At 48.6% G+C, this 12250-nt stretch overlaps 1 protein-coding gene across 1 annotated transcript in view; it reads right to left on the bottom strand.

Moving 5' to 3' along the window:
* Positions 1 to 5543, bottom strand: part of SKI (SKI proto-oncogene) — a 139730-nt gene extending 134187 nt beyond the window's left edge. Inside the window, exon 1 of the mRNA XM_065421343.1 lies at positions 4632 to 5543. Within this exon, the coding sequence (XP_065277415.1) occupies positions 4632 to 5543 (912 nt within the window). The remainder of the gene's footprint in view (positions 1 to 4631) is intronic.
* Between the last annotated feature and the right edge of the window lie 6707 nt (positions 5544 to 12250).

Raw genomic sequence — 12250 nt, 5'->3', positions numbered from 1 at the left:
CTTAAAAGCCCTCTTTTGAGGCTTTAGTAGCTCAGACACTTTGGAGACATGTTGGCATGCAGAAAGCTGACAGACAGCACACCAGGACGGGGCAAGGGCATCAGCCATGGAGCAGGAGAGATGGGAATGGCGATCCAGGCCTGGCCTATACTGGCCAGAGGAGACCATGGAGGTCTCAACTGAAGTACTGTGTCCAGTTCTGGGCATCCCACTTCAGGAAAGATGTGGACAAACTGGAGGGGGGAAAAAATCAGAGGAGAGCAACAAATATGATTAAAGGTCTAGAAAACGTGACCTATGTGGAAAGATGAAAAAAATGGGTTTTATTTAGTCTGGAGAAGAGAAGACTGAGGGGGGACATGATAACAGACTCCAAGTACATAAAAGGCTGATATAAAAAGGAAGGTGATAAATTGTTCTCCTTAGCCACTAAAGATAGAACAAGAAGCAATGGGCTTAAATTGCAGCAAGGGAGATTAAGGTGGGACATTAGGAAAAACTTCCTAAAGTATTGGGACAAATTACCTAGGGAAGTTGTGAAATCTCTGTCCTTGGACATTTGTAAGAACAGGTAAGACAAACACCTGCCAGGGATGGTCTAGATCAGGGGTCGGCAACGTTCGGCACGCGGCTCGCCAGGGTAAGCACCCTGGCGGGCCGGGCCGGGCCAGTTTTATTTACCTGCTGACGCGGCACGTTCGGCCGATCGTGGCCCCCACTGGCTGCGGTTCGCCGTCCCGGGCCAATGGGGGCAGCGAGAAGCGGCGCGGGCGAGCGATGTGCTGGCCGCGGCTTCCCGCCGCCCCCATTGGCCTGGGACGGCGAACCGCGGCCAGTGGGGGCCGCGATCCGCTGAACCTACCTGGTCTAGATAATACTTAGTGCTGCCTCTGTGGAGGGCACTGGACAAGACAGCCTATCAAGGTCCCTTCCAGTCCTATGTTTCTATGATTCTATTCAACTATACCAAAAGAAACCATGGCTCTCAATTTATGGGACCCATTTTGCAGTTCTGGAAGGTTTTAAATCTTAGGACACCCAACCCAGAACTTGGTGGCCATGCTTTGAATAGCTCCACTCCAGACACAGTGGGAGAGAAAGGAGAGGGAACAAACTAATGGAGAATAGTAGAAGAGAATAGGACACACTCACACATAAAACCAGAGGAAGCAGCAGGAGACCAGGAAAGGAGCAGGGAGAACAGAAAACAATGCCAGGGGGAAGTAGGAGAGCAGGGGCAGAGGGGGAGAATCCAGGTGACAAGGAGAGGCAGAAGGGGAGGGACTAGGACAAGGGCAAAGGCTGAGGGGAAACAGGAAAGAGCTCAAGAGAAGAGGAAGCTCTGGGAAGTGGTGGGAAGGTGAAGGTGAAGGGTGGAGTGGAAGTGAAGAAGCTCACAGGTCAATGCAGAGGGAAAACAGACCCGAGATTAAGGAAATAAAAAGGAATAAAACTAAAAAGAAAAGGGAAGGAAGAAAAGTGACAGACTCGGAGGAACTTGTTCTGCTGTGCTGCAGAGTTCAGAGCTTCCTCAAATCTGTGGCTTTAACCCACTGTCCCCTGCATGAGGCTTTCACCTGCACTGCAGCTCTAGACCAAGCCACTCCTGGGAGGAGCAAAACCACAGACACCACACCTTGCACAATCACACACAGACAGACACATGGCGCACTTCATACAGTCATGTTGACAGAGCAGCAGAGATACCTCCACCCGCAGACACCCCAGAGACACGGAGTACACAGACCAACACATATATCCACAGACCCATCATGAAACTGAGACCAAGTAATTCAAACAAATCACAAAAGAAGGTACACATCACACACGCATATGTACACAAATGGATATATGACAAAACAAAGTGACAAGCGCACGCGCGCACACACACACACACAAACACATGCTTCACACATTTATCCACAAACAAGCACCACACACACAGCCAGAGAGAGACACAAACATGCAGGTAGACAGTGATAAATACAACCACACAGAGCCAGAGGCAGGATCTTCCTTTCATTTCCTTGCTAGGTGACCTAAAATTTACTGCACCGTTATTTGCCTCTGGCCGCAGTCTAGCAGCCCTTGAGCCAGACTGAATCTCTCCATAATTATCTGCAAACGCTGCTACAACACAAATGACCTTAACATATGATATCCCCTTGGCTACATCTGATGGAAAAAGGCTGGAGAAAAAGGAAACATAAGTGAGCTAAGGCAATTCCAAAACTCTGTCTGGTCTGCCAGGTAAGTTGTTGACAGGGTCTCTTCAAGACTGTGCTGTATTTATACAGGAGCCCTGAAGCCAACTCAAAAGCCTTGAAACTTAGCCCAGTTCTGCACAGGAACTGAGATAAAACATTCCCCCTTCCGCACCCTATCCCCAGAACACACGGACACCACCCACCCCTTACAATATTGCATTCTGAAAGCCAACACCCTGGGAATTTCATCGCATAAATGCATTTTGGCAAAATGTTCCAAAGTAGCCACTGATTATTTAATGTTTTTCATGCCACAATTTTTAGGTGCCCAACTTGAGCCTCCTTGATCCTGCTTTGTGAGAGGTGCTGTGCACCTTTCCCACGGCCTCATCTGAAGCCAGGAGTGCTCAGCGCTTTCTGAGAAAGTGTAGTCCCTTTTGGGGTGGGATCTCAAGTTGGGCTCCACCCCTAAAAAGAAAAGAAAAAAAATCAATAAATCAAAGCACCCCAAGTTCAGTAACCTCTTTTGAAAAATGTTGCTCCTTGTGTCTAAACTTGCCCTGACTCCTCCACCTAGCTCCAGTCAAGCATTCTGGATATTGCTAAAAACAGGGTAAAACTCCATAAAAACCATTGTGAGAAAAAAAAAATGACACCACTTAAGGTTTGAAATTCATCAAGTGAAAGAGGTCAGCTATGGAAATAGGGAGGGAATCAACCAATATGGGACTGACCCAGGTAATATGCAAAACACACCTTTCTGGGAGTAGGAAAGGGAAGTGGGGAGAGGTGGTCTGGGCAGGATGCCACAATCACAGCAAGGTCGCTTCACCCCAAAAATCCTGCTTCCCCAGCCTCACAACCTCACCCTCTCCTGTCCCCACACATCCGTAGACAGTCAATCCCACCATGCCATCTTAGCGCATGATTAGCAGCGGACAGACAAGCCATTAAAAACACATCCACCTCCAACTATGGCGATAATGTGGCTCATTACAGCACAACACTGCCACAATGTCTCTGACCCTCCAGCTCTGGGGAGGGGAATTTGAGGAACTAGAGGGAGGAGGAGTCTAGTTACTGATTTGAAAAAAGAAAGAAAAGCTAGAGGCAAGAAGCTGAATTAACTGGGCCTCCCAAAGATAGCTGGGCTAGGTGCAGCTTTGTGTGCACAGCGCTTCATAAGTCTGGATATTTAAAAAAGAAAGTTAAAGAGAGAGAGTGTTTAAAACAAGCATTTCGGAAGTGATGAGAATCTCCCTGCCCATTCACAACAGGCTTTAAATGCTTCTCTTTGGGTTTGTCCCTAGCATTGTGCACCCTGCAACTCCAGCAACTAAAAATCCCCAACAAAATGAGACACAATCCACCCAACAAGCCAGTGCAGTAGAACTCAAAGGAAGGAGTTAACTCGACTTTTCCTGTTTGCCCTTTTTTTTGGGGGGGGGGGGGGGGATAAGGGGGACGGACAGTGTGCTGCTCATCCCACAGCCAATTACACTACCGCCAGTTAGCCAGACATCCTGGTGTCTGCGAGGAAGTTCTCAGGGCCCTGTGGCATTGCTGCCCATTGATCAGGACTGGTGCCAGGGTCCACCACGGCCTGCCACCCACCCACACGCTGGCGATTCAGGCTGCTCAGACTGAAAAAAAAAAAGCCACCTAAAATAAATGTGGTTTAGCAGTCTGGATGAGCAGAGTCAACACCGCATGGCGTATCTTAGAGGCTGCTGCAGTTGGCTCTAGACAGATTCATTTACTGGATGTATACAAAATCCAATACACAAAAGCCAGTCTGGTCGTAGGATTCAGACAATGTGCACAGTCTTCTCCGGTCACACACCAGTCGCTAATGCATGCTACTAGTATACTGACCTATTGTCAGAAATTTTCCTATGGACCCCTGTAACCAGTCACATTTCATTCCCATCTAGGCTTGGAGATCATTTCATCTCTGTTCCCAGACCTGTTCAATTTATTAAGACATACATCAGGAGGGGAGTTGTATGCATTTCTGTAAAGAGTAGTTTGTTCTTGTTATTTGTCCTTGCCCCAGCTTTCATGCTTCCCCATTCAGGCTCCGATCCCAAAGTCCTGGCCTGTCTCCCAGTGGAAGTATGGGGGGAGCAAGGGCAGCAGGATCAGGCCCCTAATGTACAATTCAAATAAGACATAGAAAAGTAGAAGTATTTTAAGTAAAACCTAAAAGCCACCAAGAAGAACAATTTAAGCCTACAAGAAAGCAAAGTGTAGTTTCTAAGAATTCTCTTCCACATCAACCCACTGGGTTTGATTTCACAGCATGGTTAGACCGCTGCATGCCTTTCAAGGGAAAGGGGCCACCAAAGCTGGTTTATCGGGAGATCCCTGAAACTGTAGGCGAATGTCCCCACCCCTCATCCCCAAAAATCAGGTGCTACTTACCCTGGGTGCTTTTCTCTTGTATTTGTTGCTGTAGTCAAATTTCTCTTTCATTTCATCCAAGAACTGGCCCAGCCTTGCTTTCTCCTCTTTCCCGGTGTAATCCTGGCTGAGGAGGATATAGGACCTCCAGTTAGCCGAGTCAAAGCCCCAGTGGCAAGTCCTGTTCTCCAGGGATTTATGCGAGTGGACCACAAATTTGTGAGGCGGGTACATGAGCCTGCAGTCCAAGCACTGGATGCAGGCAGCGCTGGGGTTGGTGTACAGCTCTGGCACGAGGAGTCCCTTGCACTTCCCAAAGCACTCGTGGTACACCTTGAAGCTCTTCTCGGTGAGCTCCAGCTCGATGGTGCTGGAGAACTCCTTCTTGCAGTGGGGCGGGTAGGTGCCCCCGTAGAGCAAGGCATTGCAGAGCCTCTCGGCGTCAGTCTTGGTGATGAGCCCGCAGGAAGGGGCCGAGAAGGGCAGGATGCCCATGACTTTCAGGATCTCCAGCTGGTCGGCCGTGCACCTGGAGCAGTAGATGTGCAGCTCGTCGCACACCGAGTTGATCTGCTGCAGGGAGAAGTCCCTGAGCACGGAGTTCAGGATCTGGGGCAGGCAGAGCCGCTTCTCGCCACCCACCACGAAGCAGGAGATGGTCTCCCCTTCCAGGATGGTCTCGCACCGCTCCGTGGACCTGTCCGAGGGCATGAAGAAGGGGCCCGGCATCACCGGCGGGGGCTGGATGGGGGGCAGGTGGAGGACGGGCTCCGCCGGGTCTTTGCCATTGTCCTTCTTGTACATCTCCTGCGCCCAGCGGGCGGAGAAGGCGGCCGGGCCACCCAGGGAGCTCATGGAGCTCAGATGAAACTGTTCCAAGGTCTTCTGCAGCCCGGGATGCGGCTGGAAGCTGCTTCTACTGACAGTCTCCATCTTTCAGTCCCTCAGCCCCTCACCGCCCCGACCAAAAACCAGAAATAAAAACAGAAAAGCCCCGGGTGTGACTCCACTAAACCAGGGGCCAACACATGGAAACCGCCCCGCCCGCCCTGCTTCGCCTCCGGGGTCAGCCGGCCACAAACCCCGCTGTCGCTGAGTGTGTCCGCGGGGCGCGTGTGCCCGGCTCGGGGGCACTTGCACAAGCCCCGGCGGAGCAGAGAGTCGAGCCGCCCACCCCGGCCACCCTCCCCCCTAGCACACCGGGCCCACCCCCACCCCCCACGCCTCCAGCACGCGCTCTCCCGGCCGCCCCCACCCCCCAGCACAAAGCAACCCCCCCGCCTCCCCCAAACAAAACCCCAGGAAAGTCTGTGCCGCGCTCCAGCCCCGGGGGCTCAAACGCGCGCGGGCTGCGGCTCTGCGGCGGCGGCCTCCCGGCTGTCCATATCCACCGAAGCCAAGCGGCAGGAGGGGAAGAAAATAATAATAAAAAAAAAAGCTTGGTCCGTGCAACAAAAAAATAAAATGTTGCACTATTTTGTTTTTTTCTTCAAAGCTCCCCCCGGCCGCAATCTTTTGCACTTAAAAAATAAATGTGGCGGAGGGGGGCTGCAGACGGAGGCGGGCTCCTCCCTCCCCCCCTTTTCCGTGTGGTCCCCTGGCTGGGTCGGGAAGGTTTCCTTTGCGTTCAGTTCTTGCTTTGCTCTGCTCTCTCTGCTAGTGGGCTGCGGGGAGCTGCAGGCAGCGAGCGCTCATCCTCCCCGCTCCTCTCCCCAGCAGCGACTGAGAGCGCCTCGGAGCTGAGCTCGTGCAGCCTCGCGCTCACTCCTCCCTCCCTCCCGCCCCGCGCGCCCGCCCGCACCCCTCCCCTGTTTGTTGGTGTCTGCCTCAGTCATTGAATCCCAGCCAAGAATGTGACCAACTCCCCAGGCTGGGCTCTTCCAGGAACGGGGGCCGCCTCCCCCCGCGGAGCCTCTCTGCAAAGGCAAGCACACAGACAAGCCCTGAGCAGCCGGGCTGGGGAAGAGTAAAGTGCTGGGTTCACAGACTTGCCAGCGAGGAAGGAAGAGGGCGGGAGGGCGAGGGCTTTTCTCTGTGGGTTTTGTTTCTGCTTTGTCCTGATTATTTACTGTGGTGGAGAGTTGTTGTTTTTTAAAGTGTGTGCCTGACATGAGCACATACACACAAGGCACATGCAACAAACACAGGGCACATGCAATTAACACAAAAGTTGCAAAACATACACCGTGTGTGTAATTCAAGACAAGTACACCCGTGACACAAAATATACGCACACGCATGCACGCAACACACGGATATGCACCTAACGTATACATGTAACACAAATACAATCATATACAAATTTTATGTGTAACACACGTCTTCAAACATAAAACATGTACATCTAATACAAGCACAAAATACACACACTCATACATGGAATGTGCACAAAACACACGTAATGTGTAAAACAAAAAACACACACACTTATGCATAGTGCAAAACATATGCCCAATGTAAATGCATAACACAAATACACAGTGTATAGCTGGAACACACACACACACACTACATGACATAGCCTGCTATAATACAAACACAGTGGAGAACAAAGAGAGAAAATACATTTTCAGCTGAAACTGCAGGGGTATTTCAGGTCAGAAAAATTAAATTTGTCCAGTCAAAAGGTAGCCTGGGATCTTTAAGGGCCATGACTAATGGAGGACCTCCCTTTCACATCTCATGCGAAAGACCGCAGAGCCACCCGGAGGATTACTGTGCACTGACTCACAGGAAAGAGCACCCTCTACTGAATCGCTAACACCACTTCCTTCAGCACCAAGATTTTCCTAACAAGTCTCCCAGGCAATCACTGACCCCATTCAGCCCTACTTAGTTTGGGAGAACCTACCGGAAGATACGACTCTTTGGGTTTCTTGCTGTTATGAAAACAAACAAGAACTGGAAGACATTCTCCAGAGTTCAAGGCTTTTCCTACAGAAATCTGTTTTCAATAAGCAAACAATTTTGGTTGAAATGTGTCTGGTTTTTCAATGAGTTACACAGCCAAAATTTCAAATTTGTCGACAATCAAAACTCTTTTTTTACTGGCTTTTCAACCAACTCAAAATACAAACATAAGAAACAAGTTTCAAAACCAAAAAAAGAGAGAAACAAGGATCAGAAATCAACATTTTTCCTCTAACTCTAATGTGCAGACAAGAAGAGACTGCATGACGAGCTTTATACAGCCTCGGAACCCCAGTTAGGGACCAGAACCTTGGGTGTGCCAAGTGCTGTGAAAACACAAAGCAAAAATATCGTTCCTGCCCCAAAGATCTTACAATCTAAGTATAAAACAGAATACAACACGTGGATGCAGGCAGATTTGGGGGGAAGGGGTGAAGAGATGAATGTCCAAATGGATATGTTACATTTGAAGGATCAATGCAGACACAAAAATAGGAGGAAATCTGGCCAAAAACCAATCAATGCGCTGGGGAAACACAATGCCCTTTGGAATTCTATTTAGATACTAAGATTTTGAATTCACTCCCCCCCCCCACCCCCCGGGTTCAACTACCATCTGACTTGACAATTTCCAGGGCTCAATCCCAGAGGTTTCAGTCACTTGTCAATCTTTTTTTTTTTTTTGTTAAGTTGGTCCAACCATTTTATTAATTATTATTTTAACATTTATAATTGTGGGAATGCCTACAAGTTAACCAGCTCAGAGCCCCATTGCTTGAGCCAATATACAAACAAATTTGAAAATTACAGCCCCTACCTTATATTGTTGTCACTGTTATTCTGGTGGTAGCAAAGTGCAGTATGTGCACAAAAGAGGGCTCTGATCCCGCAATTTGAATTAGCAGGGATGGGCCCAGGGGGTCCATTCCCATGTAACCAGTTGAAGCATCTGGGTTTGAAGTATGAAAAGGGAGTGCAAAGAAGGAAAGAACTTCATGTGACTAGCATCTGTCATATCACTTCATGCACTACAGAAGGCAGTCCTGGGCTTTGACTGGTGCTCTTAGGTGCTACTGCAATACAAATATTAAATAATAATAGGACCTAAAAGTACTAATCAGCACCCAGGGCCCTAATGTGCTAGGTACTGTACATTTATGCAATTAAAAAAACAGTCCGTCATGCAAAAAAGCTTACTGGCAGAATTCTGGGCTGTGTTGCTAGTGATCTATAAAGGCATTGGTTAAGAATATATTCTTTTAAATACAAAATTCAATGTCACATGGTTGAAACTGACTGTGTCTGTTACCTCCTGATAATAGGAAGTATGCATGAGATCTATCCACTCACGTGTTCTTTTGCTTCCAAATCGTAATGTGTTCTGTATTTGAAGAATAAAGAAAGACCCTTATCCAAGCAGAGTTTTGACCCCAAAAAGGGAGAAGTGCTAGGAACATTGCTAGTGAATTGATTTTATATGGAAGGTGCTCAGATGCTACAGTGGTGGGACACAGAATAATGCCCTAAACCAGATTTAATTGCAATTCCAGCTGGTTTTAGATACATTCAGATCTAAGAGAAAAATCCAGATGTATTAAAAAACCAACTATAGAGTCCCTGATCCTTTTAAAGCGAACAAAATATATGCTTAGAAGGAAACTCACTCATTAATGACAGGTTTCAGAGTAGCAGCCGTGTTAGTCTGTATCCTCAAAAATAACAGGAGTACTTGTGGCACCTTAGAGACTAACAAATTTATTAGAGCATAAGCTTTCGTGGGCTACAGCCCACTTCTTCGGCATCCGAAGAAGTGGGCTGTAGCCCACGAAAGCTTATGCTCTAATAAATTTGTTAGTCTCTAAGGTGCCACAAGTACTCCTGTTATTTTTGAGGATACAGACTAACACGGCTGCTACTCTGAAACCTGTCATTATGCAAGGCACTGCATTTAGCCGTATGGAGTGGAAATCCATCAACTTTATGAAATCACTCATTAATGGACAAGCCACTTTGCTCTGGAAGCTGGTTTGTTAGTGTATGTTTTAAAAACAAAACAAAAACCCAACAACTAAGGTTCATTTTAAGAGCAGTGGCTCCTCCCAATCAAGATGGTATCTGCTACTCAGCTATCCATTGGATCCTGTAAGGAGCTGTTTGTGGTCAGGCTGACACTAACTGGAATTCCTAGAAGAGAGAGGACCATACAAAGGAAAGGGAGGATGGCCTAGTGGCTAAGGCACAGGGCATCTGGGTTCTATTTCTAGATCTCCCAGGGACTTCCTGTTGCCTTGGGCAAGTCATTTAATCCCTTTGTGCCTCATTTCCTCATCTGTAAAATGGGGGTAATGCCAACTCCCTGAGGGCAGGCAGGCCTGGATTAACCAGGGTGCAGTTGCTGCATGTGCACAGGGCCCCTCACTACCAGGAAAAACAAACAAACAAAAAACACTGTGGCACTGCAACCCCATGTGCCAGATCACACCACCACTCGCTCCAGTTTGGCCCGGCCGCCTCCCTGTCTTAAAGGAGGAGTGATTGGGCAGCACAGGACTGCGAGTGCAAGGCAGGGAGAGAGTGGAGGTGCTGGATGGTGGGGGATCAGGAAGAGCCGCCCTAGCCTGGAACAGGAGCAGAGTGCTGAGCCAGGGGGCACCAATGAGTGGCCAGGAAGATCCTGGGGTAAGGGTGAGGGGCTGGGATGAGTTGTTGAGGGGCTATGGGGTGAATGAACAGTGTTGGAGGGGTGAGTTTGAAGTGAGTGGGATGTACAGCAGGGTTGCTGGGATAAGTGGGAGCTGATGGAGGGTTGTTGGGGTGTATGTGAGGTGGGAGGAGCATTCTGAGCTTTGTGTGGGGTATGGTGCGGATTGCTATCTAGTTTAGGAAAGGTGGGGAGGCTTCCCAATTTCCATAGTGCACAAGCCCCAAAATTCTTTAGTCTGGGCCTGGTCAGGGAGGCTGAGAAGATAAAATTAATTCATGTTTGTGAGCTGCTGAGATCCTAGACTACTGATGGTCACAGAAAGGCTGATAAATAAATGAAGCTGGAGCCTGTGTGGGAGTTAGTTAGGCATTGATCTCCTTGTAATGGGGTCTGGGCACTAATGCCTTTAGACTCTTTTGACAATCCCACTTACAAGTCTCAGGCGGTTAATATGAGAGGCCGTTAACAAACATATATGTCCTGCTCCTGATCTCACTCTCACAGAGCCTGCTCCCTTTAAGGTCACCAAAAACTCAGATTGACTTTAACAGCAGCAAAATCAGGCCCTACATCAGAATCAATTCCACTGAGGCCAATGGAGACACACTGGTGTAAAAACAGCATCAGGGCCTGATCCAGAGCCCAGCGAAGTAATGGAAAGGCTCCCTCTGACCTCAGCGGGCTATAAACCTGGGTCAAGGTGAGATCCGAATCATTCAGCTGAGGAGAGGGGAAATATTGACTGCAAGGGAGCAGTTTTGTTGTGGGAGGAGCAGTTCTCTGGCTCCTCCCAAAAGATAAAACATGGGGTGAACACTGTCCTCCTATAAGTTGTAGGTGTAGGTGACCCTGGGCAAGTCCCTTCCTCATTCTTTGCTTCAGTTTCTCTATCTGCAAGTGTGGATAGTGACCCTGCCCTGTCTCGGAAGGAGGATTAGTTCATGAATGGGTGTAACACACTTTGAGATCCTCAGACAAGCAGCTTTGGAGAAGGGGAAAGGATTAGTATCAAATTGCTCATTGCTGTGGTTTTTCCTAACAGGTTTAGGCATTAAAAGGCTGGCGTTCGCACTGTTCACAATACAGTAAAACTTCAGTTTGTCTGTCTCCCAGAGGCTTTGCAGAGTTAAATAGAAGCGGGGAGGTAGTGAGGGGGAGACTGGCCCCTGGGGAGTAGAGAGAGCTCTCACTTTGGAGTAAGGTGACAGCAGGTTTTGAAGCCTCTTGCCTCCCTGATGGAGGACTGTGAACAGGACGTGTGTTTAAAAAAAAACAACAACAAAACACATCATCTCACACACACATCCCCCTGACACACACCCCCACCACCCCTCCAACCAATTCAGATCTCTCATGCTCGACAGCCCTCTAGCTGGAGAAAGCAGAAACAGAGGGGGGGGGGAATTCTCAGAGGAAGGGCCCTAACACCACAGTATTTTTTTTTTTTTCTCTCTCTCTCTTTTTTTTTTTCCTATTGGCTTCAAGGCCAGCAGCTCCTGGAACACAAATGCTCTTGTAAACTTCTGAACCACACAACCCTATGGTGGGTGGGTGTTTGCTCCCTGCCTGCCAGTTCCAATCCACCCACAGATTCCAAAGGCCCAGAAGGAAAAGCAGACTCCATTTTCCATATTTAACTGGCAATTCATTCCACCCAGCCCTCCACTTTTGGTTCACTTACAAATCTGTGACTGGGGAGCATCTTCCTTCATCACTGCCCCAACCCCTTCCATCTCCCCAAGCGGGGAGAGGGATGTTTGTGCCTGAATCATTCCACACACAAACATAAAAATAAGCTCCAGTCCTCTCTGCTGCCGGACGTGCAGCTCATCAGGAAGACAGAGGTTATCAGGGAGAGGACTGCATCTTGCAACTATTTCATAAAACAGAGGGTCAGCTTCTGGAGAGGGGGTGGAAGACAGGTGACATCTGAAAGCACAAAGGCAAAAGGGACGTGTAGAGATGCCACTCAGAGCAGCTAAAGATCATAACATATCTTGGTTTAGACTGTAAATTCTTGGGGGGC

Source organism: Emys orbicularis, chromosome 22 (assembly GCF_028017835.1).
Source record: "Emys orbicularis isolate rEmyOrb1 chromosome 22, rEmyOrb1.hap1, whole genome shotgun sequence".
NCBI lineage: Eukaryota > Metazoa > Chordata > Testudines > Emydidae > Emys > Emys orbicularis.
The sequence above is the reverse complement of the archived record's forward strand: the minus strand, read 5'-3'. Positions and strand labels throughout refer to the sequence as shown.